We start from the raw sequence: 20,344 nt of genomic DNA on the forward strand, positions 1-20,344 counted from the left end.
GTCTGCCTCTTCTCGTCCTCCCCTATCCTCCCTCCCTCCCACGCCCCTAGGACCCATGAGGTTGGAGGGAGTCCCAGAGAATGGAGGACCAGGCCCAGGAGCCCAGCAGGCTTCCCGGAGCCTGAGTGGGTGGGGGAAACACTAGGTGTGCTCCCCTGATCTTCCAAGCACCCGAGGGTCCCTCCAGATGTGGGAACATTTCCCCACTCTCAGCCACCCCTCAGGGACACCGGTCCTATCTGGCCTCCACTTCTCCTCCCCCCTCACTCCCCCCACGTCCTACCTAGTCACTCAGGGGTTCCTCCTGTCTCCTCCATTTGGTATTAATTTGATGCCCATTTTGTGACTGATGCTAACCCCTCCCTGGAGGGGAAGGTATGGTCTGGTCTAGGAAAACCTCTAATACTTAGGCAATGCACGTGCTCTATAGTCAGTCTTTATAGAACAATCATTGCAGGTATTGTGCTAGCTGCTTTTAGTAGCTACATAGCATTTAAGCCTCATAGTTCATGGAAGTAGTTATTAGCATCCCCGATTTACAGATCAGAGAAGTAAAGCAACTTGCCTAAGATCACACAGCAAGCAGGTAAGTGGTACGGTGACAATTTGAAGCCAGGCCTAGTTGACACACTACATCACTGCCTGCCCTTGCAGGCTAAAGAAGATTCTGACCTAGAGAGGAAGCAGCAAGCCATACAAAGAAAGACTGCCACCTGCCCACCCTAAATCTTTGCAGACAGATCTGGTTTTCTCGAAAAATATGATTGCTCAGAAACAGGGTCATATGTCATCATGGTTAAGGCCATCATCTAACTAATTTTGGTGCAAAAAGTGGAAAAAATCAAATTAAGTGTATTGTTTCAAATATGAAATATCTGGCTGTTTGATTTTTTTTTTTTGTCATCAATAAACCTAGCCACTTGCTTAAGTTTTTGACATATTTGTGGATGTTCCCGTTTGCACAGACCCTACATGCCTGTGCTTTCCCTTCTTTCTGGAGCTGTAACAGAAAGGAAAGATGAAAGTTATTTTTAATTTGGCCACTGAATGAACGGCCAAGTCTTCCCTTCCAGCAGCTAAGCCTATATGTTTTCTCAACAGGGTATTAATTACCTGGCTCTGGGAATGACCAGACAGGCTGTTCTGGAGGCTCTGGCTGCCCTGCTGGCCATAATGCAATTGCTTGTGGACACAGCAGGACTCAGAGGCTTCAGCAGGGAGTGCCCTCCTCCTCAATAAACTCAGACACAGTACTGGATAACTTGTTACACACATTTATTGATTTCTTGACAGTAACCAAACACAGTGAGTGACCATTATAAACAAGAAAAGAAAGGCATTCATTTGTACTTTGTGAGATCCAGCTGCACCTGGAGAGAAAATACACCCCTTTCCCAAGAATTTACAAGACAAAGTGCATTCCTTCAAGGGAGCATCACGGGGGTGGGGTGGGGTGGGTGGTGGCAGTTTTGAAGTGCAAGAAATCTGTCACCTACTATCTCAGGCTGAACCTCACCTCATATGAATGATCGAGCCATGGAGTGGAGTTAAAGTTATACTTGCTTAGCAAATGCATTCCCATTGCCACAAACTCAGTAAAAACTGGCTGCAAATGAGCAAAACATGTAGATGAAGGAACAAATGAAACCAAAGAATGCAGTTGCATGGAGCCAGGGCTTAGCCTGTAAGGAAGGAGAATAGACTATAGCCAGAAAAATGAAATTAACTTGTTAAACACATTTATTGAGCTGTTAACAATAACCAAACACAATGTATGACCTTTGGAAAATAAAAAACAGCAAATGGATCAATATGATCTTGGCAAATCCTACTACACATATATGACAAAGAGGGGTAATAATTCCATTTTTTAATAGTCTGTGGTGATATATATATATACAATGTGCATCTATTCAATATCTGTCCTTTTTTCTTTTTAAATTGTTGAGTAAACAGAAGAATCGCAATCTAGAAATGTGTCCTTGGCCAACTTTGTCTTGGCTCACCTGTCACCAGCACCCATAAAGGATCCTAGGACACTATTTGAGATTACTTGATGCAAAGAACAAAAGTCCACTTGATGCTGTCAGAGCTGTGTTTTCTCCTCTCTCTCTTTTGGAAGAATTTTGTAATATACAAGGCTGAAAATTCTCATTCGGTAGATTTGTTTCGGAAAACAGTATCAAAATTGTAATCAGGTTAATTGGTTATTTTCTTCTAAGACCTCTTATGAATGAGCCTTTTGTTTCTAAAATTTAACTTCCCATCTTGGGAGCTGTATGAGTGTGTATGTGAGTAGATATATTTGCATGTGTGTGTATGTGTGTGTGAGTGCTTGTGTGTGTATTTGTGAGTGTGTGTAAGAGATATATTCCTCTGCCAAGGTTTTGCAGACAATTTTCATGAAGAAAGGGCCGATCCAAAGAGTGAATGAGGCTTGAGGGAGGAAAGAAAGAGAAGAAAGAAGGGGACAGTTTAGGTTACGTCAATTCACAGTTGTAGCATTTCACTGAGGTGGGATTCTTCTTGGCTTACTTTCCTATTTGAGGAGCCATTCATTTACTGGAAAGAGAGAGAGAAAAAAAAAAACACACAAACAACACAAAACAAGGCATAATTGGATTAATTTACACACAGTTTGGGGGGCTTACTCCAAAGGGGAAGGGACAGTTCTCTAAATGTCTGCTTACTTGTATGTATCCCAACTACCCTCTCCACTTTCTTATGAACCTCTAGGCCTGAGCTATCCAATAGGGTTGTCACTAGCTACATGTGGCTAATATAAATCTAAATTAATAAATAAAATTGAAAACGTAGTTGCGTTGTCACACTAGCCAAACTTCAGACATTCAATAGCCACATGTGGCTAGTAGCTACCCTATTGGACAATGCAGACACAGAACATTTCCATCCTTTCAGAAAGCCATAGTGGATGGTGCTGCTTTAGACCAGGGGTGGGCAAATGACAGCCTGCAGGCTAAATCCAGCTGTGAACTGCTTTTGTAAATAAAGTTTTATTGGAACACAGCTACAACCATTTATTTACATATTGTCTATGGCTGCTTTCACCCTAAAACATCAGAGTGTGGCAGAGACCCTATGACTCACAAAGCCTGTATTTACTATCTGGCCATTTGCAGAAAAAGTTGGCACTCTGGGTGTGTCCCTATTCCATCTACTTCATGATTGTCGTGAGGAGCATATGAGAGCCTGGATAGGGAAGCCCTTTTGAAACAATAATGTGCTGCCTAAATATGGGGACTATGGATGTTACCAGGCAACTTTAGAAGCAGCTACCACCTCTACCCTCCACTTTATCTCTCCAACTTCCTCCACATTTTTGTCTTTAATTTTCTCTCTCAGACACACCCAGAGCCCTGGGGTTAAATGATTTGGCTGGGTTTGTATGGCTTGTTAGTGTCAGAACCATGGCAGCAACTTGGGTGTCCTAACTCCTGGTTGGGGGCATCTCCACGACACTGTCCTTCCTCCACCTTCCTTTCCATGTTGAGAGTTTATGACAATGATCAATAGGTACTTAGTGTGTAGAAGGGAAGAGAGAGGGCTGGGTGTGGACCAGAGGGCTATGGGAGGCGAGAGGCATCTTGAATGTCCCCTCTAGTAGGAATTATAGTCACTTCTAGGGACATAGCACTAGAAAAAGATGCATTCATACACACACCTCATTGGGTCCCAATGGCCTGGCATCCAGAATTATTTGCTCACCTTCTAGGGGAAAAGGGGATCTATTGTGTATATAACTAAAAGCGCTAATGCTTCTAGCTGTCCTGTTTTAACACGTAACTTTGGGAACATCAGCCTCTCTGGGCTCTTCTGTAAAAAGGCAATGAAAATGCTGTCTTGCCTGAGCCAGACAAGATTTAAAGATTTGATCTCTGTCTCTGTTTAGGAAATACAGACTTTTTCAATAGAAAAGCACCATGTAAAGGTCACTTATAATCATGACTCCTCCAATGGGAGATAGTGCCTGGCCTTTCAGAGTAGGTGTGAGCAGGAAGACTGGGGTTGGCCTGTCTCCACTGCCCCCTGAGCCACTGAACCCACCTCTATACTGAAGCTTCTGGGCCCGGTTGTTTGGACAGTCCTTCCCCTGTAAACTGAAGTTGATGTTGGTGCGGATGCAACGGTTGTTGAGTGGCTGGACGGGCCTGAAGTTGTCACTCATGCTCAGAAAGATCTGAGATGGTTGATTCTGGCTGAGCAGGCGTAAGGAATGCATCTGAGGAGAGAGAAACAACTGTGCGATCCACCCATACCAGGAAAGAAGTAAGACCATGTAGACTGTGGCCAACCCGGGCAGTGCCAGCTGTGTGGGAAAGGACACCTGAGGCCTCCACAGACCCTGATTCATGGGTTCAGTGGGTACAACCCACTGATGCCTCCATGCTTGGAGGGAGCCTTGCTTCAAGCTCCCTGGCTCCTGTGTGCCTCTGAACAAGTCAGTGATTCTCTTCTGTCTTATGACACACTGTCTGTCAAAGGAGGAAACCCAGCTGGGTGTTCTCCAGGGTCTCTTCTTTCTATCACACCTTGGGGTCCAGTAATTCAGGGAATTGTTCTCCCACATAGATATTATTCAAACTACAGTGATTGGTCCAGGAGTCAGAGCTAAATTAAGCTGGATTAATTCAGTTCCTTTTCTGTGAATATCAGGATCTGGAGCTGGACTAAAATGTTTGCAGCCATGTTCCACCCAGGACTGTGAAGCTAAAGAATACTCTCTAGCAGTAGAGGAGAACGAAGCTACGGTGCAGGAAGGGGCAGGAGAGAACAGAGAGAAAGGGCTTCTGGGCTTCTGATTCCAGTGACTTCCTGACATCAATTTCTGATCTTAAATTCCATAAGTTGACCCAGTATCTCATGGATAAATCCTTTTTCTAAGCTGAAGTTAGATGGAGGGGGTTGCTAGTCACTAAGAGTCCCAGTAAATACAGATAGCATCAGATACTTCAAATTGTTCAAATTGCTGTTGGGTTGTAAATACATATCCTGTAAAGGAGATTGGATTTGCTTCCTTTGCTTATCTTTCCTCTGAGTTTTTATAGACTCTTGCAATCATAGAATAGACTCATGTAATTTATCCCCTTCATTACAAAGAAGAGAATTCACTTCAAAGAAGTGGGGCAACAGGCTTAGGAGCTAATAAGGAGCCATTAGTAAAGTTGGCCTCAGAGGCCAGATCTTCTAGTTCCCATTCAGTTCTGAGAAATACTAGCCAGCCCAACTAGGAATACTGTGAGATGCTCTAAAAAATCCCACATTCAAATATGTTTATGAAATGTTACATATCATATTGCCTCTTCTTGGAGACTGACATGTATATCATTCTAAAGACCCTGAGAAACCTTCCAGCAATGAAATCGATTTAGCTCTTTTTATTTCTTTTTTCTCTTTTATTTCTACTTTTTTAAAAAAAAAATTTAACATCTTTATTGGAGTATAATTGCTTTACAATGTTATGTTAGTTTCTACTGTATAGTGAATCAGCTATACATATACATATATCCCCATATCTCCTCCCTCTTGCGTCTCCCTCCTACCCTCCCTATCCCACTCCTCCAGGTGGTCTCAAAGCACAAAGCTGATCTCCCTGTGCTATATGGCTGCTTCCCACTAGCTATCTATTTTACATTTGGTAGTGTCTATATGTCAATGCTTCGTCCCAGCTTAACCTTCCCCCTCCCCGTGTCCTCAAGTCCATTCTCTATATCTGAGTCTTTATTCCTGTCCTGCCCCTAGGTTCATCAGAACCATTTTTTTAACATTTAGATTCCATATATATGTGTTAGCATATAGTATTTTTTTTTCTCTTTCTGACTTACTTCACTCTGTATGACAGTCTCTAGGTCCATCCACCTCATTACAAATAACTCAATTTCATTTCTTTTTATGGCTGAGTAATATTCCATTGTATATATGTGCCACATCTTCTTTATCCATTCATCTGTTGATGGACACTTAGGTTGCTTCCATATCCTGGCTATTGTAAATAGTGCTGCAGTGAGTATTGTGATACATGACTCTTTTTGAATTATGGCTTTCTCAGGGTATATGCACAGTAGTGGGATTACTGGGTCATATGGTAGTTCTATTTTTAGTTTTTTAAGGAAGCTCCATAGTGTTCTCCATAGTGACTGTATCAATTTACATCCCCACTAACCATGCAAGAGGGTTCCCTGATAAAGCTTTTTCAAACATATTTGACCAAACCACTCATTTTGCTCTGCCTTTTGAACACTAGAGTTGTAGAGCACACTTTGGGAACTAACCCTGCTGTCTTTTCTCACTCAAACAGGTAGGGTGCATCTATAATTAGTTCGTGCTAAGCCTTTCCAGATGCTGATTCTTTTTATTTATTTATTTTTAAATGTTTATTTATTTATTTTTGACTGTGTTGGGTCTTCATTTCTGTGCGAGGGCTTTCTCTAGTTGCGGCAAGTGGGGACCACTCTTCATCGCGGTGCAAAGGCCTCTCACTATCATGGCCTCTCTTTTATGGAGCACAGGCTCCAGACGCGCAGGCTCAGTAGTTGTGGCTCACGGGCCTCGTTGCTCCGCGGCATGTGGGATCTTCCCAGACCAGGGCTCGAACCTATGTCCCCTGCATTGGCAGGCAGATTTTCAACCACTGATTTTTAACCACTGCACCACCAGGGAAGCCCCAGATGCTGATTCTTTAAACATAAATTTGATGAGCTGAATTGTGTACCCCCAGATTAAAAAGTTAAAGTCCTAACCCTCAGTACCTCAGAATGTGACCTAATTAGGAAATAGGGAAATTGCAGATATAATTAGGTAAGATGAGCTTATTGGGTTGGACCCTAATCTAATATGACTGATTGGGGTAGGTCGTAACCCCATTTGACTGATGTCCTTATTGTGGGGTGGGGGTGGGGGTTGGACAAAGAGACACAGACATTAAGAGAATGCCATATAAAGATGAAGGCAGACTGAGGTGATGCTCCTACAAGCCAAGGAACACCAAAGTTTTGCCAGAAAACCACCAGAAACCAGGGAAGAGGCATGGAACATATTCCTCACTTCCTCAGAAGGAAACACCTCTGCAGACACCTTGATCTTGGACTTAGAACCTCCAGAAATGTGAGGCAATATGTTTCTGTTGTTTAAGTCACCAAATTTGTGGTACTTTTTTAAAGCAGTCCTAGCAAACTAATACAATAGGCACTCCACAAACCCAGCCAGTCTTCACATCATCTTCCCCATTAGCTAAAAGACCACAGAGAAGCTCACCTGCATCCTGGTTATATAGACAGGTTTGTTCATTATTATCCAGTTTGCCGTCTCATAGCAGGGTGGGATAGTCATTGACCCATCGTAAGTAATGAAACTAGAGGTCTCTGGATATAGTTCCTCTATATTAAGTCCCTGTAGTAAATATGCATCATCTAGAGAAATAAAAAAGACTTAAGAATTAGATTTCTTGAGAAAGTGCTGGTGTTGCTGATAATTTTTTCTTTTCAGATTCCAGAAGACTATAACTCTCAGGATGGACTACAGTAACAAACAGTTCCCCAAATCACAATCACTTTAAACAAAAAAAATTCTATTTCTTGCTCGGATACAAGTCCATTCTAGGTTGGCTGAGAGCTTCCTGCATGTCATTGTTGTCCATACTCTGGGACCCAGACTATCAGAGCAGCTGCTGTCTAGATCCCTGTGATTCACAATGATAGGAGGAAAAGTAAGCATGGTGGAACATATGTTGGCTCTTAAAACACTGGCACATGTTGGCACATGTCACTTCTGCTCACATTTTGTTAGCCAAAGAAATCATATGGCCAAGGCTGATGTTAGAGATTTAAGGAAGCACATTCCTCCCATAGGATGAGACAATGAATATTGGTGAACAGTAATGTGGTCTACCACAAGGAGAATAGGAAGAGCCAAGTCCTTGGTTATGGTCCCTGATACCTGGGCCCATAACATTATAGTCATAATGAAATACACAGTTAAAGGCTTTTAGGACCCGTTAAAACATTGCCTGGTCACCATTCTTATTTATTAGCATTGCTTAATTAAGAAAATATTTTTAGAAAAGTAAGTCAGACCAAATCCTACCATGAGATTTAACTGTTAAATTCAACAACTGATTTCATTTTTGTGGCTCTCCTCTCCATAAGGCCCATACAGATAACCCTTCTTATACCTATTCAAGGTATTCACACTCATATATCTTTTATTATTAAATATACTTTTTCAATTATAAAAGTAACATAAATACATATAAGACTATATGGAAAAAAGAAAGAGGAAAATAATAACTCTGATCACATAAAACAATTGCCATTAACATGTTGGTATATTTCATTCTGATTTTTAAATTCAATGCATTGGTTGTATTTTTATAAAATTATAATGTACTGGAGTTTTCAAATGTCAATAAATTTCAATGAACTTCTCTCCTCCTCTTCTCATGATCCTTCCTCCCTTCTTTCTGCAGACTCTTTCTCTCTTCTCTTGGCTTCTAAAACACCATACTTGGGACTCCTATTTTTCTGGCCATTCCTTCCAGGATTCTGTTGCTGGATTCTTATTTTCTACCTGCTTTACTCAGTGTTGGCATTTCCTGAGGATCAGTCCAAGGCTCTTTCTTCCCTTAGTCTATATTCTCATCATAGCCCATCTACATTCATAGCTTCCATTGCTCTCTGTACCCCAGTGATCTCTAATCTATGTCTTCAGGAGTCTTGCACCCACTGGTTTGCCATGAGTGTCCACAACTGTGGTCGGCCCAGGGAGCCTGAAGAACACATGGCAGGGACCCAAAGCCTGGCTGGCAGAGGGATAAGACCTGCTCCTCCAGTCCTCCTAGGTTCACATACATTTTCTCATCCATGTGTTCAACTCCCAGTGGGAAAGAACTGACTCTTCGGTGGTTGATATAATCTCTCAAATTCAGTATTGTGTATGTATAATGGTAAAAAAGGACTTTCACATACAGCTGGAACCTCATACTGTCCTAATAAGATTGGTCAGGCATATAATAACATCTTCATTGACAAGAAACTGAAGATCAGAGAGGCAGAGTGACCTGCCTAAGGTCAGAGTGCTAGATGGTAACTGCAGAGTGGAAAGTGGAATCCAGCTCACCTGACTTCCAGGCCAAAGTCATTCATTCATTCAAAAAATGTTCACTAGGTACCTCTTAGTGCTGGATACTGGGTTAGTCTCTGGGGTAGAGCAGTGAACAAGAATAGATGCCTGCCCTCATTCTAGCTGAAGAGACAGATAACAAATTGCAAAAAAATATATAATATGTTGACCTTAATATCAGGGTGGTGATGATAAATGCATCTTGGCCCAGGCTGTACCTACTTATCCTGAGCGTTAATGCTGCTAATCCATTTCCTGGGCAAAAATCCCTTACCTTCCCCATCTCTTCCCCCAGAAATTTCTCACTCAAATTTCTCTGATAAGAAAGAACCATCTTTGCCAAGGAAATTTGGATTTCAGAGCTCCTTTGCTTGCCAACTGAGTTAAGGACTGATCCAGTGGTTTGGAACAATGCAAATAAAACCAGTTAGCCTGCTTCATCCTAAACTGCCTCTCCTGGCCTCTGCCTACCCTTATAGGGTAACTGAACTTCTCCAGGGCTCTGTCCACAAAATGCCCATGAGAGAGATTGGTCAAGCTGGATTAGAACACCAACACTAGGAGAACAGGCTTTCTTTCTCTTTCCATTTAAATGTTTCTACCTTTCTATCAAAACATCAGGGAATCAAGACAAACCCAAGAGAGACATAGTGATTGGAATATAGCTGGGCTGGATCTGTACTCTGACTTGTGCAGTCAGATGGTTCCATGACAGAACTGTGGTGCCCAGAGTATACACTGATGTGATGGTCCTTGGAAGTTAGATCAGGTGTCAACACAACAAGCTTACGTTGAGTAGCCACCGTTTGGCTCTAACTATTTCTTAAGCCCCTAGTATGTGTCAGGCACTAAGCTAGGTATAGGCAAGCAGGATGTAATGTAAGTGAATACAGCAAGAAACCACAGAGATAGTGATATATATCTGCACTGGGTACATTGAGAGGCTGTCAGTTATGCCTGGGGGTGGGTGGGACTGCAGAGGATTAATTGAGGAGCTGACCTGAACTGTATCTTGAACAACAGGAGGTAATCAGTGTGTGGCTGGTAAGGGTGGCTGTCAAGGGCACTGTAGATGGTCACAGTAAAGAAAGCTAAAGACACAGAGCAGCACATACTCAGGACAGCTAGTGCATGGGTAAGATGCAGGGGAAGGGGTGTTGTGAGGAATAAGGCTGGGGGGGTGGTCAGTACAGGCCACACCCAGAAGGTCCTTCTCTGTGCTGTTGGGAATTAGGGCTTCATCCTGTAGGCAATGTGGAGCCACGGAAATGTTTTAAGCTGAGGAGTAGTGTGATCAAATTTGCACTTAATGATCTTTCCTCTGATGGTGGCTTGGCCTGAAGATTAACATATTGAATGAGAAAAGGAAGCATTTGGCACATGTTTATTAAAGGTCAATGTGATTTGTTTAACCAAGCTTGCACTTGGAGCATATTGGGTACTCTAGCATGTTGCTATTATTGTATTTTTTAAAAACATCTTTATTGGAGTATAATTGCTTTACAATGGTGTGTTAACTTCTGCTTTATGACAAAGTGAATCAGTTATACATATACATATGTCCCCATATCTCTTCCCTCTTGCATCTCCCTCCCTCCAACTTCCCTATCCCACCCCTCTAGGTGGTCACAAAGCACCAAGCTGATCTCCCTGTGCTATGCGGCTGCTTCCCATTTGCTATCTATGTCACGTCTGGTAGTGTATATATGTCCATGCCACTCTCTCACTTTGTCCCAGCTTACCCTTCCCCCTCCCCATATCTTCAAGTCCATTCTCTAGTAGGTCTGTGTCTGCTATTATTGTATTTTATTTTATTAGGTGTGGTGGGGTGGAGAGATAGAAGGAGACCATAGAATGAGGGGCATTCCAGGCATGACTAGAGTAAAGAAAAACAACATTTATGTTTTTCTGAAACTATAATTAGCCTCTGTGTTTCATCTGTATTTGAGGACAGGGTGTGTGTGAGTGTGTGTGTGTGTGTGTGTGTGTGTGTGTGTGTGTGTGTTGGGGTCAGGGGGAAGGCCAGGAGCAACAGGTTACCTTCATGGATTTAACCCACATAGCAGGGCAAAAACCTGCTTCCAAAACACTCTTGTGCTGATATCCCAGGCTCTGCTGCTGTGGTCCTGCCAGGAGATTCCTCTTCACCCATGTCACCTGTGAGATGTGCAATGGTTGCCACAGAACATGGCAGCTTCTACCCTCCCACAGTCCTCATTCACCACTTTGTTCTTCCCATGAATCTGCTAATATGCATACTTCATCTTTGCCCTTTTAATTTCCTCACACTACAGAACTTGGAAAAACCCCTGTGTGAAGAATGTGAACTTTGGTCTCAGACTGGAGTTTCAGTGCTGGCTTTGCTGTTCACCATTTGCATGACCTTGGGCATGCAGGTAACCATCTGAGCCTCAGTTTCTCAGTATGCAGATGGTTGGAGTGGAGAGTGGACTGAATGGTTGTGTCTCCCTCAAATTCATAGATTGAAATCCTAATCCCCAATGTGATGATATTATGAGGCAGAGCCTTTGAGAGGTGATTAGCTCATGAGGGTGTAGCCCTCATGAATGGGATTAGTGTCCTTTTAAAAACAACCCCAGAGGGCTCTCTCACTCTCTTTCTGCTATGTGAAAATCCAACAAGAATTCTGCAACACAGAAGAGGGATTTCACCAGAACCCAGTCATGCTGGCACTGTCATCTCATATTTTCATCCTTACATAACTATAAGAAGTAAATTCTGTTGTTTATAAGCCACCCAGTCTATGCTGCTTTATTATAGCAGGCTGACCTGCCTAAGACAGAGTACTTGCCTCACAGAGTTTTTGAGGAACAAATGAGATCACACTTTTCAAGTACTTGGCACAGGGCCTGCCTGGCCCATGGCAAGTACTCACCAATACTAATGTCCTTGCCCAGCTTTCCTTGGGATAACAATTGCTTGGCCTCCCCGAGCCTTCCTGGCTCTCCCACACTGGGTTAGTGCCTTCCTTTCACACCATATTTACTGAATTAGCTTGCCAATAATTAACTAACCTATTTGAATGTCCCAGTAAACTGTGAGATCCTTTGGGAGAAGGGCTTCCGTCTTTTATCTCTGATTCCTTAAGCCCTACCATGGGGTCCACTACATGGTGGGTGCTCATTAAACATTGGTTGCATGCATGAATGAAATGGTTTCTGCCCAGCAGCTTCACCTGCTGGTGGCTCTGGACAGAAAATAAAGGAGGAAGAGGCAACATCATCTGTCAGATTATGGGAGAAAATCTCTGAGGCTTCAGTCTATACCATTAGCTTAAATACATGCTGCTCACCACTACTCCCAAATATGTCATACCCCAGATCTCAGAATGAGACGGAGACTGTTGCCTGTCTCCATGTGGTGTTACTGTTTCTGCACCAAACACACCTTTGCGTTTACATTGCTGAAACTGTAATGTGTGCATTTAACATATAACATTTGTCCTCATGACTCACCATTTTGCCTCAAAGGCTGACATTAAATCACTGTTTTATCTTTTAGGGATTAATTTGAGAACTACTGACTACCTTTTTATATCTTCTTTTCTCCCCACAATGACTTGCTTGATGTATTTGGCAGGAAAGAGGCAGTGGGACCCAAGAAAGTTTTCAGCCCTAGTGTCAAGGAACACTGGGGTGTCTTCCATGGCTTACCAGGTCAGGAAGTAATTATTACCCACAGACTACCTTGTCCATGCAGCAGCCAGCAGAAAACCAACAGTTTGTGCGTGTCAGTGTTATCCTCTTGTCATGGTAGACAAAAAGGAGCCTAAGAATTAATATCCTGAAAGATGGATTCTGCTCTCCAAATTCTCAAGGCTCTATTCATTAGTAAGGATGCCAAAGATCTAGAGGTCAGAGTTGTTTATAAACAGAGAGATAAAAATTTGGGGTGAAGCTCAGAGGCCAATAAGCTTATCATGCATGCCTCTGCTTGTTTTAAGGATATGTACTGAAAGAAAGTGATGGCATGAAATAAATTTTCATGAGTAGTTTTATAGAGAGGTTTCCTATCATCTATCTATCTATCTATATCTATCTATCTATCTATCATCTATTTATCTTCTGTCTATCATCATCATCATATAGAGGGCAAAGCCCTGGACTTCAAGCAGGAGTCTTAATTCAAGACTAAGTTCCAACTGTGGCTTTGCCAGTAACTTACTCTTTCTTCACGGATAAGTCATGTAACCTCTTACTTGTGAGCACAAGAATATTCTGGATAATTGCTAAAGTCATCTTTAGGTTAAAATATAATCTATAGACCCCCAAATATCCTTCAATATAAACAAGCTTACATAGATAAATTTTTCTTCTGTAGGTCAAATTTTTGGTATGACAGTGTTGTGATTTTTTCAATGTGTTGGATATACCTCTACATCACAGGAAGACCCCTTGGATAACCAGTAGGTAGAGAATATTTATACACAGTTGATAGCCCCAGTTTATTCTTTCAAATGATTGGAGAAGTTAACAGCTGTGCTTTTGGTTTTGTGACATGCTCTTGCTGAATCTATGCCTTATCTTATACTGAGTTCTTAGTTTTGGACACAACTCCTAAAGCTGACTCTTTCTTTCCTTCCTTTCTTTCTTCCTTCCTTCCCTCCTCCCTCCCTCCCTCCCTCCCTCCTTCTCTCTCTCTCTTTCTTTCTTTGAAATACACCATGATGAAATGCCTAGTATCACATAGCGGGGAAATCTTTCCCTTAGTCTGAACTTCGATGGCAGCCTCTGGTAAATGCATCGTGTTAACTTATGTGACATTGATGAGATTTAACATCGCCTGACTTCCTGATTATGAAGTTCCCATTCAAAGAGAATGATGCCAGTGAGAAAAAGGCACAGCAGTTCCAGAAATCAATACTGGACTAACTTCTGATTAATATGGAACTCTTTGGCAATTTTCTCATATGGAATGACATTTCCTCTTGTAATCTGAGGCAAATTCAACTGAAATGAAAAAAGGCAATTGCTAAAGAATAAAGTAATATGATTTTTCATTTTATACAAATGAAAAATGAAAAAGAGGGCCTCCGAGAACTGGATTCAATGGAGGTAAGATGTTCCTTTTCCTTGCTGACTATAGTTACTACTTGGATTGCAACGTGGGGAGTGGAATGCTGCATTTTGCATTCTGTGAAAACATTTCCAAATCCATTCATTTGAAATGAAAGCACAAGTTCAATTAAGCATAGAGAAAGTCACCGGGAGTAACATGCTTAAGCTCCCTGGTGATATTTCATCACATTTAACACTGTGTTCCTCTGAGGAGTGAGTGCACAGAACACTTCCCAAGGAACTGAGAAGTATAAGGCAGTTACAAGTTGGTCTGTCCTTGCCTACACATTCATGTTTTAGTCAGGGTTGGGGTAGGGGGGGCTAAAGCAAAGTTATAAACAGGCAAGTTTGAAGAAAGATTTTTAAAGGGCTCAAAACACCATGTTTAAAAGCTTTCCTCAAAACACCTTGAGTTGTGTGCTTTTATTTCCTTGCTGGAAATACGTATTAAGACAATAATCAGACCCTTTCAAATTTGGAATCTATAATCTTTTGGATTCTTATTGGACTGAAGTTCACCATTGTATTTACTGTCTATGAAATGAATGGAGTATATGAAACTGAAAGAGAATGAAGCTACTAAAATACTCCACTGTCCTAGGACCCTGGAAGAAAGCATTCATTTATGTGTACTGTTCTAATAACAACTCCCTCTTACCCATTTAAGAAGGTTCTTTGCTCCACTTGAAAATATAAATATTCTTTAAAAAAAAATAATGCTGGCCCCATGAAATCAGGTGGATAATCAAATGATAAGAATGTCACCTTTTATGTAATTGGGGCTCTGTGCCTACTTATTAATTAACACAAGGAAAATGGAGGGATATTGGCATTGTTCCAATACACTACACTAAACAATTAAAATACTTCAAGTAAATTACGAATATCTCCTCCAGAAAATCCATTTTTCAATGCCATGATTTCAGTCTTGACCCTTAATCTGTTGAAGGCGAATTTAACTTTAATAAAATGGATTTTCTTTAAAAGACTTTCTAAATTCAGCCTGAAATTAATTCAGGCTGGTCTTTTCCATCGTCAGTCTGGGTTAGTAAGAGTGTTTTATAAGATTTGCTCAGACATATGAAATCCAAGCTTTCAAAGAGAGTGGAAGCTCACTAGGCTATTGCCATCCAATGTACAGGTCCCATGCAGGAGCTGGGTTTCATTAGAGTAAACAAGCTCTGTTGTTTGTGTGCCCTGTATTGCATTCACCTTGACAATAACTTTTATTTAGTTTTATAGTGACCTGCCTCCCACTCTCCAGGAAGCTGGATTTGACCACAACATACCTAGGATAATTTAGAAACACATGTTATTATGCACCTGGTTTATACCAGTCAATGTCCAGGCAACTGACTCATTGCCTTGTTTAATCCTCATCCCAACACTCTCAATGTCAGTATTAGTATCCTCATTTTATTGATGAGGAAATTATCTCAGAGAGGTTAAGAAACTTGCCAGAATCCACACAGAAAAGAGTGGTAGAGCCAGGAGCCCAGGTCTGCTTAGTTCTATATATCTTCACTAGAACACATTGCATCCCATAAGTATAGTGGCTTTTACCAGAATGTTGGCTTCCAAAATTCCCAGTCCTTTTGGCAAGATTCTCCTTCTTTCCTTCTTTTATGGATTATCTGGCATTGATTTTCTCAACTGGATCAATAGAATGATTTTGCACAATTCATTTTTTTCTCCCTAGTCATCTAATATATGTTGAAATCAAGCAAATGGATTGTGTGCCTACTGGCTGCCATTTTGTAGCGATTTCACCCCATGCTTCCATGCTTACTCCTGCCTCTTTGTACCTCCTGAGCCAGTTGATGAGACAGACATACCAGAGCCTCATCCAGGGTAGGATTTAAAAGATATCTTTAGAAATTATTTACAATCTTAAGTCCTGGGGATCTTTCAAAAGTGAGGATATGTCCGCCTCTCTTCTCTATTTATTCTCTCCCATGATCTCACCCAGGTTTAAATGCCATCTGGATCCCAATGACTTCCACATTTATATCTGTAGTTCTGTATCCTGAAATCCAGACTCATATATCCAACTGCCTAGACTCCACACCTCTTCTTTGATGCCCATCTTGAGTTTAACATATTTGAAATTCTGATTCCCTTCCTACCCATGAATATGCTTCATCCATAACCTTCCCCATCTCAGATGATGGAAAAGTCTTCCTTCCATTTACTCAGGCTAAAAACCTTAGTTATATTTGACTCCTCTCTCTCATATCACACACCCAATCTGTCAGTAAATCTCTTGGCTCTTCCTTCAAAATATACCCAATCATTTCTCATCACCTCTCCCAAGTTGGCCTGATCACAATCAACATTGCTGCAATCATCTCTCAACTTTTGTTCATGCCCCTATAATCTATGCAAGCAAACAGAGAGATCCTTTTGTCAGGAGATCATGCCACTCTCTGCTCAGAGTTTTAGATTGACTTTTCATTACAAATGGCCTCCAAGGGAAAGACTGATGGAGAAGATTGACCCATCTAGTACCAATCTCTATGCCTTCTCTGGTTTCTGTATGTGCCTAATAATGGCAGTGCCACTGTGTTCCCTTGAATGACAGTGGTTTCCACTGGTAGTCCTATGCCAAGGGACAGACAGGAGCTGCAGGGGGCTTAGGATGGTATGAGCCTGAACTTTTAAAGTACCCACAAGTTCTGTGCATAGTTTATGTCCCTTCCAGAGTGGAAACAAGTGCAAAAAGCAAAGAGATGGCTCTTCAAACTGAACTAAGTTTGGAATTAAGAGAAGAACATGCTGATAAGCTTCATGTAGTGTGAAAGTATCAGCATTACAACTAGTTTTAAGACCTCAGAGCTTAGCTTTCCTTGCTCCTTAGGGAGGAAGACAGTAGGAAAGTAAGAGCATAGAAAAGTCCCCGGGAGGACCTATGATAGAATGCTTGCTCTCTCACTATGGATGAGTAAATTATTGTTCAGGAAATGTTCACTCCCTCCTCAGCCCCAACTCCATGGGAGTATTTTGATGTTGGGCTTGGCCATATGACTTGCTTTGACCAGTGGAAAGTGGATAGAAGTGACAGTGTGTGAGTTTCAAGCCTAGGTCTTAAGGAACATCACACATTTCTGACCCCAGCATAAGAAGTACTTGATCTCAGAAAAATGAGAGCTTTGTGGAGCCAAGTTGCCCTAACTGACCTGCAGACATATAGAGCCACTCTAACCAACCCACAGATGCAGTAGTGAGAAATCAATGCCTATTGCTGAATGCTTGTTTATTATGCAGATGTTACTGACTAATAGAGCCACTCACTAGGTGTGTGTCCTTGACAAATGGCTTCACTTCTTAGAGCCTTGCTTTCCTCATCTATAAACTGGTATAACAATTGTATCTATATTGAGGATGGGACTTTGTGAGCACCAGGTAAGGTGCTGCACATAAAGCTCTAGCACAGAGCCTAGAGTGAAGAAAGTGTTTGGTTAGCATCTCTTCCTTGTTCCTGATGATGAGCACTTTGTAGAGTGGGTACCACAGCTGCGTGAGTATGGCAGACTGAAGCTCTGCTGGGGTGTAGTTCTGGGTAGCATCAGAAGAAGGGCTGGTTGGGAGAGTGGGTGGGGGCCAAAGTCAGTTGTCCCTGGGTAGTGTGTTTGGGTGGCAGCTGTGGGGACCCATCTCTTTCTTGCTTGCTTAAAAGTATGAAAGCAGGGTACTCTGATAGTTGCCCCTGAGCAGGTGGTGTTGTCTTTGTCTCTACCAGAATTCATGGGCCAATGAATAACCTGCTGTTTCCTGTAGAGCCTCTGGGGGGGACTTCCAGGCTTGTGTTTCCTACCCACTGGCTGTGTCCATGTGCATGACTCCTGTTTCAGAAACTCCCCTTCTTGCCGTCTGCTGGCCAACCTTCCAAGAGCTGGCTGCCCTGGGGCGTTCAGCTGGAGGGAAGAGTGCTAGTGCTTTCCTTCTGTGAAAATCAATCTCTTTCAGCCACAGTGTCCTGGGCATCACAGTGTCTAGGCCATTCCCACATGTCAGGCCAATAATTATCCCTGCAGTGTTACTTCCTTCAGGTATGTGATAAGTGCTCCTGGGAATACCTCCATTATTCCCCAACAGTGTAAAAGCACAAAATACCTGTGATTAGGGACGTAAAGCAGTTACCTTTCCCCATACTGGGTCTCTTTCTCTTGCTTTAGTTCCCTTTGGCCCTGACAGATAGATGATGGGACAAGAGAAGGGGGCGCTCCTGCTCTCTCTTAGTTCCACTTCTAGGAGCCTATATCTAGGGCAGTGAGGGCATTTCTTCAAATATGCTTCTGCATAAACTCCTTAGCCTGTTCTCAAGACCCTTCAAGATCTGACTCCAGACCATCTTTCCTGCCATTCCCTCTGCCCCCGTAGGGGGCCATTCGTTTCTCCATTTATTCAGGCCATAATGAATGTTTATTGGACGTGCTGTGGGCAGAGAGGAAGAGCTGATGAAAGCAAAGTTCCTTCCTTTGAACTATTGAGTCCTTTAAATGCTCTTCTTGCTTTTGTATATGCTGCTTGGAATCTCCCTCCCTCCCTCCCTCCCTCCCTCCCTCCCTCTTTTCTTGCTGTCTTTTCTTACCAAATGTTTACTCATCTATTCAGTGCTTATTTGAATAGCAATTGCTATGTATAACCTTGCCATGAATTTTAGGCAGATTTTCTATGATCCCAAAGAGTTCTGTTCCTATTTTTAATACACTATAATTGTTACACAAAGTTTTTAAATTTTTTTAGACATGTATTTATTTATTTGGCTGCGTCCGGTCTTAGTTGCAGCATGCAGGATCTTTCATTGTGGCGCTTGGGCTCTTCTTTGTGGCGTGCAGGCTTCTCTCTAGTTGTGGCATGTGGGCTCCAGAGTGCATGGGCTCAGTAGTTGTGGTGCACAGGCTCTTTAGTTGTGGCATGCAGGCTATGCTCTCTAGTTGTGGCGTACAGTAGTTGCAGTGTACAGGCTCTCTAGCTGTGGTACACAGGCCCAAGAGCTCGCAGGCTCAGTAGTTGTGGCATGTGGGCTCTCTAGTTGTGGCACACGGGCCCTAGAGTGTGCAGGCTCAGTAGTTGTGGTGCATGGGCTTAGTTACCACACAGCATGTGGGGTCTTAGTTCCCGCAACCAGGGATTGAACCCACATCCCCTGCTTTGGAAAGTGAATTCTTAACCCCTGGACCACCTGGGAAATCCCCTGCTATACAGATCTTTATGAAACACTATGATATGTCTGTCTCTCTGACTAGAGAGTGAGGGGCTCATGGACAGGAAACATGTTCTATTGATCTCTCTACTCCCTGGCACGCAGGACCACTTAATAAATACTTGTAGCAAATATTTAGTGAACAAATGAATGAAGGTCTTTGGTCTTAACTTTGCTATCCTCTTCAGCTATTGCCAAAGTCTGTCCTTTTCAGTTCCTACAGATCCAATGAGGATGAGTCATCAGGAACATCTCCCTTGAAGCAGATGAAGTTGAAGTTCCCCTCAGCCACATAACTGCTATTCATCATTGTTTCCAACAAGATCTGTCATCCTGGCTCTCTAGCCCCTATTTGTAAGAAAGGCCATCTTCCCATAGCACAAACCCATATGGATGCTTTCATCTTTGGCAGCAGCCACATCACTTAATACTAATCAGACCAGAGCTAGGGGGTGGGGCAGGGAGGGAAGTCCCACTAATGATTGACTTTGTAGCTGGCAATCTTTTAGATTGTGTGTTGAGGCTTAATGTATGATTTCATGGCTTTTCATGGTCTCTAAACTGCAAATTCAAGATTATTTGAAAATGTTTTATTTAATTTTTATGCTCTTTTAATGAAAAAAGTTAAAAAAACTAATAATCCTTTATGGGCAGTTATAAAAACTGTTTGCACACAAGACAGAAATGTCTCCCTTTGCTGATCAATCTAAGTTTGAACTTAGAGAGGACTCCATAGGGGTACTGATGAGGCAGGGTGGTATGGTTTTGGAGATAACTTAATTCTTCTAGGTGATTCTCCAGGTTCATTCATCACTGCCAGCGTCCCCAACCCCAACCTCTTCATATGGAAGTGACTTCATATGGAAGTGAGTGCCTGTGGGGAGGGCTGGTGTCTGGCCCATCTTTTTATTCCAGGAGCCTCACT

At 42.3% G+C, this 20,344-nt stretch overlaps 1 protein-coding gene across 1 annotated transcript in view; it reads right to left on the reverse strand.

The window, feature by feature from the left end:
• Nucleotides 1–1,445: 1,445 nt before the first annotated feature.
• The window catches only part of CA10 (carbonic anhydrase 10), a 626,304-nt gene continuing 607,405 nt past the window's right edge, over nucleotides 1,446–20,344 (reverse strand). The window contains exons 7-9 of the mRNA XM_060133527.1: nucleotides 7,273–7,427; nucleotides 4,066–4,240; nucleotides 1,446–2,562 (exon numbers count right to left, since the gene is read on the reverse strand). Coding sequence (XP_059989510.1) covers nucleotides 2,540–2,562; nucleotides 4,066–4,240; nucleotides 7,273–7,427 — 353 coding nt within the window. The 3' untranslated portion in view covers nucleotides 1,446–2,539. The remainder of the gene's footprint in view (nucleotides 2,563–4,065; nucleotides 4,241–7,272; nucleotides 7,428–20,344) is intronic.

This window comes from Lagenorhynchus albirostris, chromosome 20 (assembly GCF_949774975.1).
Source record: "Lagenorhynchus albirostris chromosome 20, mLagAlb1.1, whole genome shotgun sequence".
Taxonomy (NCBI): domain Eukaryota; kingdom Metazoa; phylum Chordata; class Mammalia; order Artiodactyla; family Delphinidae; genus Lagenorhynchus; species Lagenorhynchus albirostris.